Source organism: Metopolophium dirhodum, chromosome 4, assembly GCF_019925205.1.
Source record: "Metopolophium dirhodum isolate CAU chromosome 4, ASM1992520v1, whole genome shotgun sequence".
NCBI classification, from domain to species: Eukaryota; Metazoa; Arthropoda; class Insecta; order Hemiptera; family Aphididae; genus Metopolophium; species Metopolophium dirhodum.
In genome coordinates, this window is record NC_083563.1 from 23,270,171 (window position 1) to 23,295,607 (window position 25,437).

Sequence of the window (25,437 nt, forward strand, 5' to 3'; positions counted from 1 at the left end):
TGGTATCTGACAAGTCTCGGTTTATTAAAAATCTTTAATTTCAACAATTTTTTTGAATAATAATTTTTGAAGTTTGCTCGGCAATCCTTTCACCGAAAAATTACAAAAAGTAAAATATGTATAAAAAATCCTGTGGCAACATGTGTTTCCAGCACCTTATAGGTAAAAACGTATAATTTTCCTATTTTTTTTTTCAACGTATATTGCCAATACCTACCTAAATAAATTGTAAAGTTCGGTTTCAGGCATAAAAAAAAGCTGTTTCTATACTAAAAATTCTATGTAACCGAAACGTATTTTTAAAAACTATTTTCAATCCGTTTCATATATAATTAAAACTAGAATTTTCAAAAATTTCAAAAATTATTAATCAACTCAGAAATCCTCCCACCGAAAAATAAAAAATAAAAATTTGTATTAAAAAAGATTTCAACATTTTTTATTTACCAACGTTTAGATTAGTATTTACATGAATTATAAATTTAAGTTTTAGGCCTCGAAATGGAGCTTTTACTTAAAATTATATGTAATAGAAATGCCTTTTTTAAATTAATTTTCAATCCATTTAGCAAATGTTAAAAACTTAAAACTAGTATTTTCGAAATTGTTTTATTACAAAATTGTTAATCAACTATCATACTATATAGGTAGTATATTCAATTTACTAACATAAATGTGAATGGCAACAAGAAAATAACAATGAAATACCAACAACAAACTATAAGACCATTAGTACTAGGAACGCATGTGGCATTCCATGCCGCCGCCAAGACACGCGAACGAGACTGTGGCCAGTGAAGACCGCTACGCAGAGAACGGCTCCTTCTGCATAAGACCCTGGTACCATAAACGCGGTTTTCGCTCCGTCAACCGTCGATCCGCGGTCACTTGACTTCGCGGTCCCTTTGCCGCTTTACCGCCCGACGCGATCGCCTAACGCGGTTCGCTGCCACTGTTCAACCGCGCGCCCGCGTCGACCTCGACCGCCTTCGGAGTTCGGGCACTCTGTAACGACGTAAAGACGTGTGCATGCTGTAATTTCATTGAATTCAAAATTAAGTATTAACACGCAGAAATTATAATTTATATTTTACGGTGATTTAATCAATGACGAGGTCAATCGAAACCCACTGTACAGCAGAGCGGTTACCTACTTCCCCCCTTTTTCATTTAATATTCATAGTTTTCCTAATATTCTAGCGATGTACGTGTTATAGGATCTTGCAAATTCGACTTATTCTAATTTTTTTTTTTTTTTTTTGACAAAATTGGTCTTTTCCAATTTTGAATTAAAAACAAATCTGAGTTACGCTAGCACCCGCATATTAGAAATTTGACTCGAAATCTGCGTCAACAATAATAAATTGTTATATAATTTGTACAGGTTTGTAACCACGACACTTTATTTTGTACACCTCCCCAAATCCTTACAAAAATGCGTGTGACTCGGTCATAGTCAGCGATTATTAGGTTTATTAAAGAAGATACCCACGGCCATATAGATGGAATACCGGTCAATATTATCGAATTTAATCTATTCTATGGTAGGAGTTCGCTATTTAAATTTTAAGAACTACCTATATATTATGTAGAAATCTGTGCTTGATCATAATGTATAATATTATATGCACTGTTAAATATATTATAATTTATGTATCACATGACTTCTATAGTCTATAGATAAGGAACTCCTATACAATCGTGAAGACGTGAAACTCATCTGTGGACGGATGTCATTTTGTCGGTTGGCAAAACATTTCATTACTCATACAAAATGTAGGTATTAGGAATAACATCGTTTTTAATGGTAAAATAAAATAGTAAATGTAAAATGATTTATATAAAATATTTATTATTTTTTTAAAAACTGAAGGTTTAAAAATAATAAAATACAATACAAAATAAATCATAATTAATCTTATTTGCCATATAAAATACCATAAGATTGCCAACCGACCTTGAAGCTTCAATTCATGGCGGGAGTTCGCTATGACGCTATCTAGTACCATAATAAAATAAATGTATTTATTTATTTTATTATGTCTAGTACTGAACCCATTGACTTGTCCTGATAACAGTACATATTTTATAATTTTGTGATATAAATAAAATATTATGATAGCGATTATTGGGGCCGGAGGTTGTTTTTTTTCTCACTATTTATTTACTTTTTAGTTTTTTACTGCTCAATTGGGCTTACGCACTTTTTTGTTATCATATTCATAGACATTATTTAAGATTTGTTTTTCTTTCTGATTTTACTTGTGAGTCACTGAGTATCGATTTTCATAAATCGCACTCTCCGAGGTGTCTGTTTGTTAATATAAAATGGAACGTGGACAGAAAACGAAGAGGAAAAAAAACTACGTTTGATTCGCTGGTAAGACTTCGACGACAATGAGAAATAACGGGGAGTAACCGTTTGAGTACAAAAGTCCAATTTTCTTCCATCCGTACACTGGTAAAATGTACTCGGATTTGTGATTGTTACCCCTTCTATCTACGGTTTCAAACTTTCAAAGAATACTTGCCTACAGTACTCTAGGTCTCTACCTTATCTGCTTGAATAATTTATGGTTTGTTTGATCGTAGCGCTCCACTAGTTGGCCTTGTCTTGCAATGGATAGATTACAAACATGGTTTGTCCGCAAGGACAAACTAAGCCTACCATTGTGGCGGACCATGTCGACAAAATGTTACATGGCGTTCAGTGCCCTCAGTGCTGGAGCCACGGTCATCACATTTTTTTTGATATACTGGTTCTGTGGTGGATTACTGGCACTATCGTTTCTGCTCATGAGTATTGTTGGTAAGTAAATGCATTCTATTAATTGTTGACTGTACACACCAGTATTGTGTAACAGCATAATTGATCCTTACTTTAATAATTTATTTTATCATCAGGGTTTGTTTACCATTCAGAAGACTACTTATTATATTATCCAGACCTGCCTGATCACTCTCGTATTTTTGTACCACAGCCATCGATGTATGGTCTGCCATATGAAAACATATTCATCAAAAGTTTAGATGGCACACGTTTACACTTATTCTTGATAAAACAACCAGGAGATTTTTCTAAGATGGTGCCAACTATTTTATTCTTACATGGAAATGCAGGAAACATGGGCCATAGGTATGAGAAATATTTTACTCATGTATTTTGGTTTTAAAAATATTATAAAATGTCTTTGTAGATTAACCAATGTAGTGGGCTTCTATAATGAGCTGAGATGCAACATAGTAATGTTGGAATATCGTGGGTATGGATTGTCACAAGGATCACCTTCAGAAAGAGGTTTCTACATGGATGCAAGTGCTGCAATAGACTTTATTTTAACTCGTAATGATCTAAATCTTGGTCGAATTATAGTATTTGGACGTTCGTTAGGTAAACCATTTTTTTTGTGAGTATTTTTTCAATAATTTACAAATATTTAATCATATTGTTTTATAGGTGGTGCAGTCGCCATTGATTTAGCTGCTCGGTTAGAATACACCCAAAAAATCTGGTGTGTTATTGTTGAGAATACATTTACATGTATACCAGATATGGCAACAGAACTTATGTCTTCTGAACTTTTGAAATACATCCCTCTATTTTTGTACAAAAATAAGGTAATTTTAATAAAATATTAAAAAAAATCATCTAATTTTTAATCTCTTATTTTTTTTCTTCTTTATCTAAAAGTATATGTCCAATTGGAAAATGGGGAAACTACAAGTACCAATATTGTTTGTTTCGGGCGAAGAAGATACATTAGTTCCTCCATCAATGATGACAAATTTATTTGATGCTTATTGTGGCCCTTTAAAACAGATTGTAAGGTTTAGAAGAGGTTCACATAATACGACATGGAACTGTCCTGGTTATTACCGGAAGATTAGAAAATTTTTAAAAATCACAGCAAAGCACAGACCTACCGCTGAAGATCTCCATTGTGTCATCAAAATTGTTTGACATTGATTGTATTAGTTCCTAAACATGATTAAAAACAATGATATAGTTAATACAATAGTAGATTATTGAAAAAAAATTAGTAACATATAATTTTTTCAATATTAATTTTTACATAAATGCACATAATTTTAAAAAATTTCAGTAATTGTATATTATTACTAAATGCCTGAAATTTTTTTAAATCTCTATTATTATTTATAAATATATATATTGAGTTTCTCTACTTATTTGTCATACTTAATATATTTTTTAATTTAATATTTATGTAAGTGTTAGTCTACTATTTTATATTATACCAAGAAGTATGCTTTCAATATTATGCATTATCAATGCCGGTATTTTTGTTTAATAAAATTGAATAATTTTTTACTTTTAGCATAACATACTAAAATATTTGATTGTCTTATATACATTATCCGAACAATAATAATTATAGATACAGTTTTTTTTTTTATTACTTTTATAGGCAGAGTTTCTTCCTATATTTTTGTATTTTAAATAAAATGAATGCATGTAAATTTACAGATAATTAAATTAAATTATTTAAATTATTTTTTCCTATTTAATTCTTATGGTTGACACTTCTCAAAACACATCTTTCCTGAGATAATGGTTGAACAGCTACTATACTCTATTCAAATTAAGAAACACAGTCGGCGGCGACCAGTTATTGCAGCGGCAGTCAGGCAACACCTTTTGGCTGTTTATCACCCCCCTCCCCATAACCTAACCTATATAACTGCCGAATAGTATCGCCATACCGCTGCGCACAAGTCAGCTGCCAACTGTATTTCCTAAATCCTAACTTGAATAGGGCATAGTAGAGTCTAGGTTATTTGAGTAGCAAGTAAACTGCATAATATAGGAATTCATTATATTATTTTAGCTTTTTAATCATGACACAAATTTTTTGAATGGTGAAAATTTAAAATTAAGAATTTTTACTTAATATTATATGTCAATATGTGTATCATATTGATATTGTTATGTTCAGGTTGTAATGTATTAATTGAGATTTTGCATCTATATTATGATTTACTGTAAATTATGCTATGCTATAAATATCTTCCAACATAAGTAATTTGTCATAACACAGATATTGCTACCTATATAAAAGTAATAAATTAAATAATTTATTTGTGCTTTAAAATAACATGCATTCTGAAATTCTATATATATTTAAATTTAATTCAAACTTGAAACTATGTGTAGTGTGTAAACTTCTTGTGTATTACGTATTTCCATAAGTTCAAAAATAGAGTTGAGGTATCTACCACATAGATTATAAATTTTTTTTTTTAGTTGGAAAGAATAGAATTAACTAAGCCGTTAAGGTATAAGCAAATACATTTAAGAATCATTACCATTTTCTGGTGTTGGTGGCTTAAGGTGGTTAAATCATAATACAATATAAAAAAAAATCCAATTACTATGAATAATAATGTATAAATTGTTCATTTGTACAACATTAAGAGGACGCTTCACCATAGATATTAAAGAATAATTATTATGTTATAATATTATATAATTCTTTAATACCTATCTATGCGCTTCGCCCGCATGCGATGTCTCCGACTTACAAACGCTTAACATGCTAAATTTTGCGTTCTGAATAATCTATTAACTTTGTTTTGATTAATATTGGATCGAAATATCGAATATGTTACACAATAAATTATAAGATAAACACGTCATACATAAGTCGTAATTTTATCACTTACAAAATGTAATATGACTTAATATATAACAGGGCAACAGGCTATTATCTAAAACACTGAATATTTATTTCAAAAACCTAAGATACCTAATATTTTAATTAAATATTAATTCGCATATTATTGTGATACACACAGTACCTATAAATTTAATTGCTACGCAAACCACCGTGGCGTTACCGGAAACGTGAATGGCCGTGCGACTTATCTCTCTAGTCCCTCACTCTTGATCATGGTTTGACTTTGAACACTTGAAGTTTCTAGATAAAAGTAATACATATTACAGAGTGATTCATTTGTTATTAATTACATTATGAATATTCATAACTCATTACCTAGTCATCAGGCGCGGACTGGCTGGGATGCTACATCATCCCTTGCCCTAAAATATATTTGCCTAATATTATTTATTATATATTTAAAGACTAGACACCTAATGAACAGAAGATTGTTACCAACTTACGATTACTAGTAATCTATAATATTGTACAACTTTGATTGAAAGCTGGTGGTAACTTGGTTTTTAACGTATATTCAATATTTTTTAAAACAAAAAAAAATATATTAATATTTTTTAAATAATCTACATGTATTAAATTTGCCCCAACGATTTTTGTTATTTGCCCTTTAAATTGTGTAGCATCCCGTGCCCTATTTTACCAGTCCGCGCCTGCTAGTCATTACTCATGAGTCATGACCTACATACCTTCCTATAATAAGTAGGTAAATTAGTAATTTGTTCGCGGATAATAGAGCTTGAATTTCATAATACATTGATATACATAAAACCAATAACTAGAAACGGGTAAACATATTATGCTCACAAACCTTAATACCTAGTCAAAAAAGTAACCAAATTTTGAATAGGCATTCTATTTTACCTATGCAAAGAGTCAAACATTGAATTATAAAAGTGCACTGTTCGCACTGCAACTGGGAAATAGACGATCATAATATAGTAAGTTGTGGCCTTCCCTATATGATGTTATGTAATACCTATTGGAATGAACAATGAATGTCAATGATTAATATCGAATCTTAAAATAAAAATAATTGTTTGCATTCTGTACCTATAGGTCAAGGGTCAACCCGCTAAATCATGCAGTACTTACCTATATGGTTTTTGAAAATCACAGTGTATATGCTTATGAGTTATGACAACTGGCAGGTAATTGGTATCTATTACTATTGTTTGAATAAATAAAGCTTTATCGTTGTTTAGCTTAAACGACTTAAACATTGAAATATAAAATAATGTTGGAACACAATATTGTAACCATTGTGAGTTTCTATATCAGACAATCGATTTTTTATATACAAAAAAAATAGTTTTAAAGTTTAAACTATTATTATTATTATTATTATTGGTAGTAGTATTTTAAATTTGCCGTTTTTGTTTTTTGTCATATTACCATTGATTATAAATACTACCTAGTATTTATAATCAATGATATTACCTATCTGTTTGTTAATGAGACACCGTTAATATTTACCCATCGGCTACATTATACATATTGTCGCGTCTCGTGTAAAACGTCCGTTCGGTTGATACGTAAATCGAAAAAAAAATATTAAAAACTCATTTTTCGTCTCATGAAAAGTCAGGTGGCAGAAAATATTAATCTAACTCATTGTGTAATATAATTATAATATTGCAGTCACCGTGTCTGCATTAAAATGGACCAGTGGAGAGGTGAAAACGCGGTCGTCACAGGTGCCGGATCGGGCATAGGAGCGGCCACGACATTAGAGCTGCTGCGACACGGCGTAAACGTAGTCGGGTTGGACGTTCAGTCGGCAAAGCTTGAGGTAGTTTTTTTAATTTTTCCCCCTAATCAGTAATCGTGTACACTGTAGTACTGTACACAATATTATAGTCACTGTTGTACAACATATCTAACCCAAGAAGTTTAACTATTACGGTTATCACGAGAGTTCATTTTGGGCGTTTTGATGCAACGTCATTTCTTTTTATGGTGTTATAATAAAACATAGCTCTTTATGACAAAAAATGTATTTTAAGTGAAATTTGTTATTTTAATGTGATTTTATTTTGCATTTATTTTTTGCATTCTTTGACAACATTTTGCTTTTTAGTCGTTTATTCGATGTTTATATAATATAGTGTTTTCAAGTTAGAGAATTTTACACAAATTTATTATTTAAAGTAAGTAAATTATTGTACAGAATTTATAGTTCTAATAAAAACCGTCATATTATTGGTATATTAGGTATTTATATAATTACATCCAGTGGCTAGATAGTCGCTAAAGGCAATTGGCTAACTTGTAGGAATTAGTGAATAGATTATACAGTGTGTCCCGTTTTAAATGTACCACTAAATATCTCAGCCCGATAATCTTAGATTTAAATACGGTTTGCTGCAATAGCTTAGGGATACTAAAGTACACATTTAAGGACAAATTTCAAATTTTTAACTCTTGTAGTATGCGCATGCGCAATACAAATTTTTTTTTTTTAATTGCAACACCTATTTTTGTCACCGGATATGGATAGATTATTTTATTCTAAGTAATTTTCATCCATTGACCATAGTTCTAAACCAAAAATTGAATGAGTTACACCTTTTGGAAATTTTAAAATAATTAAATTTTTTCGATTTTACCAAAAACATTACACGCTTGAATTTGATACAAAAGTTAGTCATTTTTGAACTAAAATGAAATACATTTAAATAATTTAATACAAAATTACCAAAAAAAAAATGTATAGCGTCGATTGGAAATGTGTTTAGAAAAAAACGGAGGAAATTTTGAACATTTTATTAGATAAAAAAAATAAACATAAGTCAAAACAATGTAACGGAGTATTTTTTATTTAATTTCCTACTTCACATTCTTTATTAAAATCTATGAAAAAATCACTCAATTCAAATTTAATTCCATATCCGGTGACAAAAATAGGTGTTGCAATTTAAAAAAAAAAAATTTGTATTGCGCATGCGCATACTACAAGAGTTAAAAATTTGAAATTTGTCCTTAAATGTGTACTTCAGTACCCCTAAGCTATTGCAGCAAACCGTATTTCAATCTAAGATTATCGGGCTGAGATATTTAGTGGTACATTTAAAACGGGACACACTGTATAGATATTATGCAACATTAATCAACCTCCATTCTCATATCTAATGTATATAGCCATATAGCTCCTCCTGTTTCTCTAGTCTACAGACTTATAAATTCTAATATACGACTATAACGAAATTAAAATAGCATATATTGTCATATTACTATATTGTACAATACTTATTAAAATATCTCATAACACTTTCTGTTATAAAATTTAGTCTGCATTCTGTAAAACATTTTTTAGGATATCTCTATAGTTTATATGACTATTAAAGTCAATATTATAATATTATAATAATAGTATAATAAATTCCTCATCATATAGATCATAGTACATTATCGTATGTAGGTATAACACCAAAAGTTATTAGTTATCAAGAATATATTTTCTGAAAATTATTAGATACTTTGATGACCCTATAAATTATAATCTAAACACTGTCTAGCTAAATAGGTATAGGCAAATAGCTAGTAGTATAGGTTAGTCACTCCAACAAATCACCAATCGGGGAATATCGGAGAATAAAACCTGCGGAATCGTGGAATATTGAGATTTGGGAGAATAAATGTAATATTATATTTAATATTTAATACCTATTAAATGTAATCATATTATGAAATATATTTAATTATAATAAATAAATAAATGAAAACTACAAGGTATATAATATATCTCCATCATTATCATCATTATCAATACTGCATATTATAAAATTAAGTCGCTTTTTGTTGTTCAGGATAAACTCCGAAACCACTTGAGACTTGACCGATTTTGCTGATTGTACTTGATTATACTTGGTCAAAACCATATAACTTAGTAAAAATGGTATTCTTAACGCTAATTTTTATGGTTATAATACAATATAATCGAACATGTCTGACTGACTCACTGACTGATCTACGTTGTTTTGAACACTTTTACCTACACCGAATATTAAATAATGAATTTAATAAAGTTTAAGTCATATAGAGTTGGCATTTTTAACGGGCAGCAAATATTTGGCACGAGCAACGCCGGCGGGACAGCTAGTACATAATATAGAAGTGCAGTAAATTAGAAATATTTTTATTTTATTTATAATTTAGTATAAAAGTATCCAAATTTAAACAAAAATAAATACAAACGTTAAAACCATTGAGGTGGTTACACACCTAGCGTTTTTCGGCGGAGCGTTCAAAACGCTCAAAATTAAACCAACCCGTTTCGATGCGTTCAGACGCGTGGTCTTTCCCTGATGTGGATAGGGGATAGGGACATATGTTTAATTTCAATACGCTGTGTGTAACCACCTCAAAAGTAATAACTTAATTAGATATTAAATATTAGTATCTACCTATATAATATACATAATACATATGACCTACGTAACCTAACCTATGTCATACGACATTTCAAATTGCAATTAATAATATTAATATACACGTAATATTGGTTGCCCACTTAGAAACTAGCAAATTCGTTAGAAGACGTCACGAAAACTCCTACTTCGATCCCAGACGGCATCCGGCGAGGAATTTTCTATCCTAAGACCTGCGACATCACTGACGAACGAGCAGTACAGGATGTGTTTGGCTGGGTGGATGCTGAGCTCGGTGGCGTCAGTGTGTTGGTCAACAACGCTGGCATCATAATGCGAAGTAGTCTGTTGGGCGAGTACCATATTATAATATACATACATTGATTACAAATACTATATATACCTAGTATTTATAATCAATGATACATATAACAGGCGTGTTCACGTGGCCGGCCAATGGCCAAACCACCGAATTTAATTCACCTTAATGGTATCTATTCTATATTTCTATTGTTATTGGGATAGCACATGTGAAATAAAAATAAATAATAACTGTAGTGACTGTTGAAATTTTGAAACGAAGACTAACAACGTTTCATTACATTTTAACATCAATTCTGTGCAAAATTTTTCAACTCTTTTATAAATGTAAAAACAGCTTTTGAATAACATAATTTTAATCAGTGTAACAAAAAATCTTACTTGAATATTCAAATGTTTTAATTGTATCTCCAATTGAAAAACAAATATCACTGTTTTCACAAATAATTGCATTATTTGCTGTTGAATTTATATCTTTTTGAAAAAGTATTTAGATTTTCTTCAACAGTAGGTATCTTTTCTGATAGGAAAGTGAATCTAGTTGGTACTTTGGTGGGTTCAAAAGAGTAAAATCACAGAACAACTTTGTTCTGTGGTAAAATGTCCAGTAGGTCGAGGCACAGATTATATGAAAATTTTCATATAATCTGTGGTCGAGGTCGACGCGGGCGCGCGGTTGAACAGTGGCAGCGAACCGCGTTAGGCGATCGCGTCGGGCGGTAAAGTAGCAAAGGGGACCGCGAAGTCAAGTGACCGCGGATCGACGGTTGACGCAGCGAAAACCGCGTTTATGGTACCAGGGTCTCATGCAGAAGGAGCCGTTCTCTGCGTCGCGATCGTCACGGGCCTCGTCTGCGTGTCCTAGCGGCGGCGGCGTGGAGTACCACATGCGTTCCTAGTACTAATGGTCCGTTTGTTGGTTGTGATCCACCTTGGATTTCATGTTTTTCATGAAAACAAATTTGAAAATTTGTTCATTACATTTTACATGCCAAGTTTGTTACATGTTACAGTTTATATTCATTACACGTTTATTATTTATTGAGTACTAATTTATTTTAATTTTAGATTCTGAGTATCAATAAAATTGTATTTTTTGGGCCAAATAGCGGCAAAATTTAAAACAAGGCTCCTGATATAATAGCAGATAAAAAATATTAAAAATAGGCACGTTTTTTTTATAATCGTTTAAAGTTCGAATTTCGACAAAAATTATCAAATTGAAAATTTACAAATTATTCAGTTGGTAGTAAAAAATATATAAAATGTTCAACTTTATAGCTAAGCATTGAAAATTTAAAAAGAGGATCGACGTAAATAGGTTATAATTAGAGATCGGATTTATATGCGCTTAAAATCTTGAAAGTAAATGCTAGGAGAATGCTCTATAATTTCATCAAAATAATCTTTTAAATGCAAAAATATTCTTTTTTATAAAAATGTATTAAACAATGAAAAAACAAATAAAAGTAACAGTTTATAAAAATAAACAGTTATATATTTTTATCTATAATATGGTGATATACTACCATACTGGTGCACCTATATTTAATTGTTGTAACACAAACTTATGAATTCAAAAAATAATAATACTAAAATAATTGCATATAGTTCATTAACAGAATAAATTTATGTATTTATATTATTCAAACTCAAACTTAAATAATTCAGCCTTATGAACTCAAAAAAAAATAATAATCACAAGTTTTAAATAACAAAAATAAAATTTTTTTGATTATCCATTAGATTTTTATAAAATATTCAAATTTTAATCCAATATGGCAATATATTCAAAACATGTTTTTTACTCAAAATAATCTTTTACCTTAAAATATTCTTTTTTATACTCTAAAAAATTTTGTATATCAGTCATAGGTAAATGAATCGTCGAGAAAGCTTATCCAATTGGAGCTGCATACTCTCAGTAAAGATATGTAAAAACATAAAAATTCGGTCTCTAGTTATAATATATAAATGACATTATTCACATCAAATATCATCAAATATTAATATCATATAGGCTGACTGACCATCTTCGCTCAGAATCGTTTTTCTTATACAATGATATTAGTGCAATATATATGTATATTTAGTGCAATCCATTACAGTGACCACTTGTAACCTACTGTACAGCAGAGTGACACCCACTTGCCCACCTTTTTTCTCTTGGTTTTAATTTTTCTTTTCTAAATTTCATTTTAAAATAGAAAATGTCCAATACGATCACAGACGTAAAATTTGAAAGAAAAATTACCGGTATTTTTGCTCCAAATGTTTACATTTTTTGTTGTGATTTTTCACATGTATTTACTCATTATTATATGTTTTTTAGCTTCATCTTCTGCATCTTAAAGTCTACCTTTCGCTTATTTTATTATAAATCCATCAGTACAAATGGTTTCTATAGCAATTACCACATAGTTTTAAGAATATTACCATTTATTATAATCATTGATATTACATTGTTAGTCTATCGAGCGACAAACAATATAATTTTCTTCCATTTTTGCTGTAGTATACTTCTGTGGGTTGCAAATATATACGATATTAAGGGGGCTGCAACGTAGCATGTTTTAAAGAGTAATATTTAAGCAATTCGTAAGACATGTACATTTGGGCTATGTCCATGAATGAGAAGTAAATGAACACTTTAGTGTGTGTAATCCGTTATCGCTTTTGTCATAATGCCGCTCGCCCATTTCACAAAATACGGATTCCTGGAACTACGATAGTAATAATAATAATAATAATAATAATAATAATAATAATAATAATTCATATCAATCATATCAACTGCAGCAGTATACAATTCGAATGGGGGAATCATGATATTATCCATACCTATATAATTAGTTGCGCCCACAATTAAAGATATACCTTAAAGTTGTACCTTAATCGTGGTTGCTCTACTAATAGTTAGGTATACTTTTGACTAGTTATACCTATAGTACTTACTAGTATACAATTACAACCTTTTATAAATATACACAGGCACACACCTGTAATCTAATCACTTATGGTTTTTTTAAAAATTGTACTAACAAAATTTTATGTTTTTGTAAACCGCTATAATCTACACTGAACTAAGCAGACGGTACGTTGAAAGACTGGAAATGTTTAATGAATATCAATGTATTAGCGCAATGCGTGTGTTCGAGAGAAGCGTACCGATCGATGTCTACGAACAATAATGTTCTTAACGGACACATTGTTCAAATAAACAGGTAAATCAAACATTTAAACAGCAGTCATGTGGTGAGAACAAAATCGTTTTGTCACGTGGTAATCCAATAATCGTTATAATTAGGGTTGAGGACTTCTAGTTTTTTCATATTTTTCTAGAAAGGTCTCAGAATAATGCGAGTGGTGTATAAATATGTTTCATAATACTAGTATAAATAAGTTACACTGAACATTTTATTTTGTATATTTTTGCATATTTTGTCGTTATTGCATTAAAATACATATTTGAGCAAATTAAAAAAAATAAGAACATATATTTTGGCAATTTATGATCTAATAACGTTAGTTTGGACAGATAAAAAAAATTTCGAAAAATGTTAAGTGTAAAATGTTGATCTTTGACAAATTAAGAGCATATTGATATTATTATGTATACATTTGGAAGATTGAATATTTAAAAATATAATAGTAGGTACTACACTAATAGCAAATTAGCAACTTATCGGTCCATTATCTGGCCGATAACACTGCAACGCATAGCAGGTAGCAGGTAGCAAATAGCAGGTAGTTATGTTAGGTAATTGCTAATTAGTAATTTTTCAAGTTTTTATAAATTAAATAATCAAACTATCTGTTTATATTTTTGTTTTCCTATTAATTGTATAATTTCAGTACCAAAAGTCATATTATAAATTTTTTTAGAGCATATTTTATGTGCATATTTGTTGTTTTTTTAGTGCATAAGTGGATACATGTTTTCAGGTTATAAAGCATTAGAAATCCTAAGCCCTATAGTTATATTTATGTAATATACTGCCAGCTATACCTATGTCATAATATACTCATATAATATATATAGTCATATTATGGTATGATCTTCAAGGGCGTCCGAAGAATTTTTCAAGGGGAGGGCAAAATATTTTCCTTTTTTGTCTCACTTTCCTATTAGTTATAAAGTATTTTTGTGACATGTTTTCTTTCATATAGACAAGGAATGTAAAAATATTTATGATTTATACGTAGATATAGTTAGTTAAAACTGGATCTTACAGCATTCATTTTAATTAATTGTTATGTAATTATAAATGATCATATACATTTTTTTTAATAAATAAAATGTTACCACTGATTTTATAATTTTTGGTAATTTATAAAATTGATTATTTCTAGCTTATTTAGTCATTGATTCCACAAACTTTAAAAGTTGAAACGACTGTAATAGGTACATCATCTATGAAAATTTCATTTTTTTTATCAAAAAAGTAAAAACTTGGTGGACAGTGGACACTGCAGTATTGCACTTGGTCAGTTGGTCCCACTACTACATCTCATAATGCATAAAAACAACTTCTTAGTTCTAACGTTTATAATCATGTGTAATAAAAATAACTTTGTAACAAAAAAAAAATTTGATTAGGGAGATACCCAGTGGTAACACGCTACATTTTTAATTAAAAAAAAAAAATTTTGCAATATTTTATATTACAACGGTAATGATTGAGGTTGAGATTGCGATGATGCCCTTTCTATTATTTTCCAAATCTAGCTACGCGAGTATCGTTTTATAACATACCTACATTGAATTTTTTGACGATTTTAAATTTTAAGGTCAATTTTTGCATTTAAAGATTTTTGTGGCATTTTGAAGTTTTTTTTAAATTTAAATTTTGCAATTGTTTGTACATGATTAATAGGTAGAGAAAAAAATAGTTAAATTTCAGATAAATAAGTAATCCTGCAAATGATAAGTTCTGTCTGTAAAACTTTTATACAATCATTTAAAAGTTTAAAATGTAGGTATATTACAATTTATACCGAATTTATTTTAGAATTTATATCTTTAATATTAAAAATAAAAATAATTTAGTGCACTATTTAGAATTGTTAGGGCATTTTTAAGTTTTTTTAGAATATTAAATAATATCAATAATAATTATAATAATCAACCCAGAAAAACCCAAGGGAAGGGGGAAACTGCCCCTACTTGCCCCCCCCCACCCTGCGGACACCCTTGATGATCTTACGTAAGTAATGTGCAATTCAGAATTTAGATAATACAGTTTATTATGTAGGTACCTAAACCTAAGTATAAAATAACCATATCGGCTATACCTGCAGCAGTGCAAGCCCGTGCCGATCAATCTAATTATCGAGAAAATAATGCACGCAGTTTTGACATGTTCGCATTATATTGATGAACGCGTCTCGCGTGTAATGTAACGATAACGATAACGATTTTATTAATTATTATGTTTAATCATATGCCTATAGTAATAATATGTCGTTATACCCATAGTATTGGCGGTCATTCCATCACTCCGTATTACGCGCACAAAATGTACAACGCTTCAAAAACGGCCATCACGGTGTTGTGTGAAGGTCTTCGGCACGAACTTAGTCTTGTAAATTCAAAGATCAAAGTATCGGTGAGTTCTGTGATGTACTAACAGCAGGTTGCATCTATTTAAGTATTTAACTATAATATACCCATCGGCGTAACTAGGGAGGGGGCTAGGGGAGCTTAGCCCTATCGTATTAGTATTTAGCCCCCCTAAAAGGATTTTTACTTTTCAGCCCCTCCTTATAGGCTCGTAGTTCAAACCCAAAATCCTTACGAAGAAAAAAAAAATGTTTAAAATAATTAATAGGTAATGATTATATATTATATCTCCCTATATAAATAATAATATAAAATATAATATAATATACGTGGATGTACCAAGTACGAATTTATCGTAATATTGGTCATAGTTTTCGCGGAAGAAATGTGCGTGTTGTGTATAGCTTATCTGCTTATTGCATATTAGCTTCAAGCTCATATATAACGCCCCTATGGGCTATAGCCCATCATAATATTATATATTATTTTATTATATTTAAATAGGTACCATTTTTTGGCGTACCTACCTATTCTTAAAATATAGTTTTATTATTTGTATCGTACTGTGTGATCAAAAGTAAAAATTATCAGTAGTTTTCAAAAGCACCGGGAAAAACTAAAATAAATGAAGGAAAAACGGTAATTTTTACGCAAAATCGATAATGGCCGTAGATTCATTCTACATGAAATTTTCACTGAATGTTTATACCTTAGCATTGTATTAGCATTTTCCTTACGATACAATTTTCAAAATGTTTAACTTGTTTTGAGCTGTTTACGGATATTTTTAGTTTTCAATTTTTTCTATAAATATCAATAAAATGTTGTTAGTTAAAAACATAATACAAGGCTCCTATTATATTGATACAATAGCAGTTTAAAAATATTAAAAACACATAAGTCACGATTTTCTTTTTTATAAGCATTTAAAGTTCGTATTTTGACACAATACGTAAAAATGACAAAAATGTGAAAATCATTTTAAGTTATAAATTCGTAAAAATTGTTCTTTTTAAATCTAAGATTTGAAAATTTAATACAAGATTGCTCATAAGTTTGTCTACTTTTATCAAAAAAAAATGTCTACAAGAAAGTCAAATTAAATTGTTGTAAGTGTTTGAAGTATAGATACGTCTTGATTTCAGCAAAGTTTTTGCGACTATTAAATTTCAGTGACGCAGATTAGGGGGGTGTGGCGGGCTTTGCCCCTACGGTGTATTTTACACTTTGGTTTTCTAGGACTCTAGCCCCTGTAACTATTCAATCCTAGTTACACCCATGAATATACCACGTGTCGGCGAAAACAGGGTACACTGTATAATTAAATTAATATTATTCAGCGGTCATCAAAACCGCACACTTACCGTTCATAACCGCACATTTTACATCGTTTAATACCACACACATTTATTCTATTGTTAAAAAGGGAAATTTCGAAGGTCGATAGTTCAAAATCGCACACATTTGATTGACAGTTAAAAATTAAACATATTTTATTGTTATTAATTAAAAAAATAATTTAGTATTAATTAAAAATCATAATATAAAATAATTCAATATATAATTAAATAGAAATAAACTTACATCCTAATGTTTTTAAATAATCAATCAAGCTAATTTCGTTGTTAATGAAACGATCATATAATTTTAAAATAGATTTTTCTTTCTCCCTGCATACTTTGCGTGTACGGTTCACGTTGCCGTTTCGTATGAGGCGAAATTTGGTTTCAGTAATTATTTGTTGTTGTTTTAACACATATATCTGGAAGAAAAAAAAACAAAAATAATTTAATAATAACTCAAAATATATTTATTATTTTAAATTCATATTCTTACCGAATGAAATATAGTAGGATGTGGAATATAGAATTCATGCCTAAGTTGACTATGGTAACTTTCTGCACCGTTCGTCGTTCTTGTACTTTTATTGGGCTCTTCTGCCCACAACATTGGTGAAAAATTATTAGTCTCAATATAATTATCCAATATGTAATCAGCAAAATCATAATATTGTTTTTCTTCTGGACAAGTAGCCATTATCTCAATAAACGCCTCAGAAATCATATGTGATGGTAAATAAGGCAAACCAAAAAAAAGTTTTAACCATAGTCCAGATTGTGAATTTTTATCGTCGTAGTTTTTTTTTAATATTGGAATGGAACTGATTTTACTGTACCATGCTTGATCAAGGTGGAAACGACAGGCTTTAATAATAATTAAAGGAAATACTTCTTTAGCAGCAATGTGAGCACCAAGTTCAAAATCTAATAGTAAGAGTGAAGGCTGGAATACACTATTGGCATTATTTAAACATAAGTCTTTAATTGTTTCCCACATTTGTTTATAAATATCTTTTGTTTTTGACGGCAAAAAACAAAAAACAAGTGGTACGTAATAATTTTTACAAACGCCGTGGATGGTATATTGTTGATAAAAATGTTTCGGGCAATAAGTAAAAGTTCCGTCTGCTAATATAAATTCAATTTCATTGCATAAAAATTGGAGATTTGTTTTACATGTCACTATTATTATTTGAGTGGACTCATTCACAAACACAAATTGGTCACCATTATTTAGTGTGATGTTTGATTCCTTTACCTTATTAAGAGCATCTGAGAGTGACACAGGCACAGGGGGTAGAAGTTTTCGTCTTTCACGATACATAGACTGTCTCATAGCATCAATATTATCTGCACTCACTGAAGACGTACATAATTCTTTCCTTATAATTTTTAAGGGTTTTTCGTTTAAATCCAATTTCGATTTACGTTTAACGGCACATCGAATTTCTTTTAATTCTGGGTTAATTTCATTTGTTTCATGGTGATGTTCACTTTTATTTTGTTTGATGAATACATTTACATTTGAATTTGTCGTCACCATAACACTACATAACTTATTATTGCAACGCCAAACTAAGTCCCCGGAATTTTTATTAGTACGAAAAAGTCGATATGAATACTTTTGGTAAATTATTGATTGCGCACCTTTATTGTTTGTGTACACTTGTATCACGTCATCCATTATTCGAATTCGATGTCAAATTATTAAATGTAAAATTACTATAAAATATATAAGTACGTGAAGTCGAATATAGTCGCGATCACACTAAATGTTGTTAACTTATTAGGTACTAATATTTGGAAAATAAAAGCCATAATCGTATATTATTTTATTTCTTAAACGTGTAGATATAGCAATCTGCGTATAATCCCGAAAGTTTTATTTTTATTATTTTGTGATTTTGATTAAGTATGATTAACGTGTGCGGTACTAAACGATAATGTTATTTAAGATAAATGTTTACGTTATTGATATATATCAATGTGTGCGGTATTGAACGGTTTAATTTGGCGGACATATACTTATTAAGATAAAAAAGTGTGCGGTTTTGAACGAGGACCTGTTTTTGAAAGTGTGGTGTTATGAACGACGCCCATATTATTCTATACAGCAGGCGCGGATCTAGAACTGAAATTTGGGGGGGGGGGAGTCATTTTTTCGAAACGACAAAAAGATAATATAATAGGTAAACAATAAAAAAATAATCAAAGTAAATTATTAACTAAAATTATACTTATAATTATCTTACTAAAGAATAAGAATGTGTCAATTTTTCTTGCCGACCCGCTAGTTCTTTTAAATGAATCGCCCTAAATAAAAGAGAGAGATTTATTTTTACTATTTCAATCAAACTGTTTAAACAGCTATAAGAGTATAAGACATCGATATCAAAAATTTAAAAAAGTTAAATTATATATGTTTTAATAATAATAAATAAGTGATAGATTGCAAAAATGTTATAAAAATAAAATTTTAATTTTTATATAAAATATATGTTTTTACTACAATTGCTTCGAGATTTTTAGAAAATAATAGGTTGTCCGCTGCACAAAAAGGTAAAATATTTAAAAATAATAATAATATAGATACTCACCATCGTTACTTAAGTACTCAACGACGTACTTGTCCAGACGTTCACAGCAAATGAAATGAAATATTATAATATGATATACGTAATTAAATATTAAGTAACGTTGTCATTGTGCATGGTATTTTGTAACAAGTGATTATATCCCAAATTAGCGAATAGCGCGATTAGCCGATTACGGCTAATATACGTCGTCGTGCGTCGTGCGAAATGTTTAATATAGATTATAGACGTAAATTAATATTATATTAGGTTGCATCCAAAAACCGCACACTCAATTTTAGCCCTAAAAAATTCGATGGCCAAAAACCGCACAGCTTATCGGTCATTGTATAATAAATTACCGTACATTTATAGTGGGTTAAAACCGCACACTATTTTTAGTGAAAATAGTGAAAAGATAAGATTATATGATATGTACTATATGTACTATTGTTTCAATTTTGGGAAGAATTTTTACGTGACGGAGATCGTATAAAGTTTTTAAAAAACGTCGGCAGTCGGTTTCAGCCAATCGAACTTTGAAAGTTTTAATTATTTTTAAATTAATATTTAAAATTTTTGAAAAATTTTCGTTTTACATTTTTTTTAAATTATTGAATATATATTATAATATACATTTTTAAGTTGACATTTTTTTAAAATAGATATTTAAAATGTTTAAATGTATACATTTTTTTTGATGAACTGTGAGAATAATGAGAACAAATAATTAATTATACATTACATATGCGTTTTTTGTTTATCGACCTTTTTGGGGTCAAAATCATAACTGTGCGGTTTTTGGATACGACAATTTTTAAAATTGTGCGGTTTTAACCTATTAAATGTGTAAGGTTTTAACCTACCAAAAGTGTGCGGTTCTGTCCTGTATTTTATTAAAAATGTGCGGTTTTTGGAGTCAACGTTATATTATATGGGAACAATAGAATAATAGAATAATCTTATTTTTCCGTCAAACAACCTAACATTTCCGATGAATTATTATTTATTATTATTTTATATTTACTGGCTAACAAGTAACAATACTCGTATCGTCAATCAGTTAATAATCGCTATTAATATTCTCAGAAGTAAGAATAGTTTGCCCGTTTGCCGGAAATTATTATTTTATTAACAAGTGGTAATGTAGTTTTAATGCATATATATAATAACATTTTTATTGTGAAAAAAAATCTCCCTGAAATAAATCAAAACTGAAATTTATGCATATTATATTATTTTTTCAATTAACACAAAATACATAATTTTGATGTTTTTTTGGGGGGGGGGGGGGTCATGCTCATGACCCCCGCACCACCCCCTGGATCCGTGCCTGCTATACAGTACCCTATATGTACATATATTTGAATTCTGTTAGCGGTATATGAAACTATACTATTGGATTATCAAACTCCTGCAAGGTCTGAGTACTAAGTAATGTAGGTAACTGAGTTATGGAGTGTACCCAGTTTTCGCGAACACGCTGCGCTGTATAATACATAATTGAAAACCCAATCCCCTATTGAACACGACATTGTTTTCAAAATTTTTATTTTTCTGCTGATACTGTGTTGGAATAAAAAAATAAAATAAAAATTGTAGTCTTACAAATACAAATATAATATGGGATTATAATTTATAATGAATTGAAATACTTATTCGTGCCAAATTATTTGATGTTCCTATTACTGCCGTACTCGTTCTTCGGTCTCTGTTCGCAGTGGCGCCGAACTAAATTATATTTTTTTCTGGAGGGGGGAGTAATAGAATTCAAAAAGTACCAAACCAGTGTAGCAACTAAAACAGTGACGTGGGGGCTTTCCCCTCCATACATCCCTCGACCAAGTCGACCATCACATGAAAATTAATTCAACCTACCAAACAGGTCTCTACAAGGCTGTAGCTGGAACACATTTTTGGGGAGAGGTTTTAAATCAAATAATATTTTAATTGTAGGTAATTAAAAAAAAACAACTAACACTTATTTTAAACAAAAAAAAAACTGACATAATATATTAATATATTATCATAATTATTTTAGAATATTTTAACAATATTTGTACTGGTGTACTTATTTAATGTGTACGATAAAATTATTATTAATGCTATTTCTGTGTGTACTGACAATACCATGGAGTGACTGACTCGATAATACTTGTGAATATTTTCACGTCCGTACCAGAATTAATTGCTTAATAATTGGTATACAATATCATATATATTTAGTATTTATATGATATTATTTCGATTAAATAAAAAAATCTACTGCCGTGGCTAGCGGATAGTGAGTTGTGACATTATGTTCACGGGCGGACACTTCAGGTCTCTGGTAATTGGCAGTGTACCATAACTATTTTATATATTTATACATTTTTTAATATATATTTTATATGATATTATACAGTATATAAATGTTACGGGCAAAGTATACAATTTGGGCATTTTATATAAAGTCCGGGCAATGTATAAAATGCCCTTTGTATATTGGGCAATTTAGATAACGGATGATATGATTTAATGAACATGGTATTTAATCGTAAAGCATAGTTAAAATAAAGTAAAATTATTATCTAAAGATTATTATCTGTAGCTAGTTTGTTTGTTCTTATCGGCATTCCTACGATTATGGGCAATTCATATATTATATGTGACATATAATATCTTAAGTTATATTATCGTGCAATGCTAAAATCGACCTTATATACCTATTCTCGAAGAATTAATTATTTAGTAACCAACGAATCGTTTGTATAGTGCAGGTTAATTGATTCAGCTGCGTTCCTACTGATTGTAATATGGAAAAGTTTAATGAAGATTTAAATAGTTTGTTAAAAAAAAAGTTTCAAATACTTAATTTTTTACCAAGTTAAAATATGAGAAATTAATTTCACATATAAATCAATTAAAGAATAATTAAAAAAAGGACTTGAATGATTATAAACTTTTAAAAAAATATGACGTGTTAAAAGTTTCTGATGTTAACAAGTTAACTGTACCAGTATATGGAAATAACGAAATTAAATACTATGTACATAATGAAGAGTTATTTGAAGTATGTTAATGTACGTGTGTAGGTACAAAAATGTAAGACACGGAAATGCAAGTGCAAAGCTATGTACATCAAAATGTCACGGAAACAGTACATTGTACATGTGACAATAAGTGATAATAAAATTGAAAAAATTTATCATATTTTCTAATAATATAAATATACGTAATTATTCATTAAATCATATCATCCGTTATCTATATGACTATATTGCCCAAATTGTATACGTTGCCCGTAACATAAATAACATAATATCTTGTACGTAAGGTATGTTTATATTTATATATAATATTGAAAAATCGTATTTCAGAGTATCAGTCCGGGTAGCGTAGACACGGACATTTTCAACACCGCTAAATTCAGACCATCTTCTCAGGTCGTCAGTTCAAGACCAGCTTTGAAACCGGAAGATGTAGCAGCTATGGTGATCGTTACGTTGGAGACGCCTCCTAGTGTGGAAGTTTGTTTTATAAGTTACAATTAGATACTATGAATATTCATTATTCAATATACAAAACTTGACGAATCAACAAATCTGTATTATATAATATATACCTATGTTTGTAATTTGTTCGCAGATAGCAGAACTAACAATCATTCCTACCGGATCAACCATACAATCTCACGGAATGCCTAGTCCAGTCAAATTATCTGATAAATAATAACAATTTTACGACCTAGTTGACTTAGCCTATATTAGACCCCACTAAAAATAAACTCATGTTTTATTTTTTACTTGAAGAATGTAAAATAAATAATAAATATGTTTACATTGTCCGTAATTATGTATATGTAATGAGTAATGACTAATAAATAACAAAAATTGTAAATTAAAAACAATATTGGTTAAACTACTTTTAAAGTTAAGCATTTAACTTTAAATTGTTTGATATACACAATAAAAACAGACACTCGATGCCATATAAAACCCACCACGCAAGTCATTTATTATCAACTGCACAAGTATGCATACTTAAGCTAAGTGGCTTGATCCGAAGGTCACTAAGCAAAGTACGCTCGAACCGAGTTTTACACTCCAACTAGTCTAACACGACTGATATTACCAGATTTTAGTATAGAATATAGGTACTCAAAAACACCTTTCTATACATATAAGTTATAACACTATTTTTATACAGGTACAGGAACAGAACCAAAGCATCCGATATTTATGAGCCCGTAGGAGCAAGGTTATAATATAAACTATCTCTCTCTCTCTCTCTTTTTCTCTCTCTCTATATATATATATTTATATATTTCATATATGTCTTACCAGAATAAATTCAGTTTTGAAAAAACATTGTATTTGCATACCAGTTTTCCTAAAATTATCTATAAAAAAGTATAAACAACTACTTGTATGAAAGACCTTGTATTAAATTTTCGATTCTTAGCTTATACAAATTTATTATTTTATAAGTTTTAAACTTCAAATTAACTGTGGTTTTGACGAAATTTGAATTTTAAATGCTTATAAAAAATAACCATGATGCCTATGTATCTTTAATATTTTAGCTATAATAAAAACTTACGTATTACATTTTTAAGCTTTTTGACCGGATAAATAATTTTTTATTGACATTTATTTTATAGAAAAAAAAAATTTTAATTAATCAAATACAATTTAAGTAAGGACGGTATAACCAAGCTGGTTACTAAACAATTTTAATAAATTTTCATTTTTTTTCTCCAATTATTTTAAAAAGCACTGAGCATTTTCAATTTCGACCTCCTAAAAGAATCAACTAGATCCAATTTGCTTCCAAAAACATACATCGGTCATCGAAGTTTATGATCAGAGTATTTTTTCTACCAGAAAAGTTGAGAAGTTACAAAAACATTTTAAAATACCTCAAATAAACGTCTGAAATTATTAGACTGAACAAAATAAAAATAAAATTGTCAGTTAGTACCGCTATAACCTTGTAACCACGGTTATCTACTCAGGTTGGGATTCGGCGTATAATTCTCTATAGCGAGTTTTGACCCGCGTGATGTTGTGCATGCGAACTAACAGCGCTGCCTGTCACGGCACCATTGGTTAATGAATAAGTGATTACAAACACTTGTTTATATAATGGTTTTTACGTATTTTTTCGTATTAGTAACATTGTTTACATGTACTAATTACTATTAAATATTGTTGAGCCTTTGTATAATTGTATATTAGTGTATGGGTAGTTATTTTATTTAATTTTAAAAGCTAAGTCATTTCATTATTAAGTAAACATTAACAATTACCTATTTAGTATTTTAATCAGTAAGCAAAAGGATACTCTATGAACATGTTCAATTCTCAGTGGCGTGCCCAGGAATTTAAAATGGGGGGGGACAACATTTTTTTTTTTTAATAAACGAAAAAAGCGGGTAAGTGGAAATCGCTCTGTTGTACAGTATGCTACAAGTGGGTGACTGTAAATTTGAATTAAATTATATATATCATGTGTGCAAAAAACGGTTCTGAGAAGAGACAGTTTGATAGCCTAGGATATTTTATATTATACTTATATTTTTATTATTAATATAAT

General features: G+C 29.7%; 2 protein-coding genes and 1 pseudogene across 6 annotated transcripts; 2 read left to right on the top strand and 1 right to left on the bottom strand.

The window, feature by feature from the left end:
• The first annotated feature begins 2,107 nt into the window (after positions 1-2,107).
• On the top strand, positions 2,108-4,330 carry LOC132942506 (protein ABHD13). Its single transcript, XM_061010946.1, has 6 exons — positions 2,108-2,380; positions 2,593-2,809; positions 2,905-3,136; positions 3,198-3,391; positions 3,458-3,618; positions 3,692-4,330. Exons 2-6 carry the CDS (start codon positions 2,620-2,622, stop codon positions 3,959-3,961), a joined length of 1,047 nt encoding a protein of 348 aa, XP_060866929.1. The 5' UTR covers positions 2,108-2,380; positions 2,593-2,619; the 3' UTR covers positions 3,962-4,330.
• A 2,430-nt stretch (positions 4,331-6,760) lies between these two features.
• Positions 6,761-23,749, top strand: LOC132942507 (farnesol dehydrogenase-like). Of its 5 annotated transcripts, none has more exons than XM_061010948.1 (7): positions 6,761-6,844; positions 7,335-7,485; positions 10,211-10,415; positions 13,476-13,608; positions 15,864-15,993; positions 23,220-23,363; positions 23,488-23,749. In XM_061010948.1, exons 1-7 carry the CDS (start codon positions 6,831-6,833, stop codon positions 23,569-23,571), a joined length of 861 nt encoding a protein of 286 aa, XP_060866931.1. In that variant the 5' UTR covers positions 6,761-6,830; the 3' UTR covers positions 23,572-23,749. The 5 variants fall into 5 exon arrangements, with proteins under 5 accessions (XP_060866931.1, XP_060866930.1, XP_060866934.1 ...); XM_061010947.1 differs by having other exon boundaries at positions 6,771-6,844; positions 23,220-23,369; XM_061010951.1 differs by having other exon boundaries at positions 6,821-6,957; positions 23,220-23,369.
• On the bottom strand, positions 17,556-18,011 carry LOC132942508 (uncharacterized; annotated as a pseudogene).
• Positions 23,750-25,437: the final 1,688 nt, after the last annotated feature.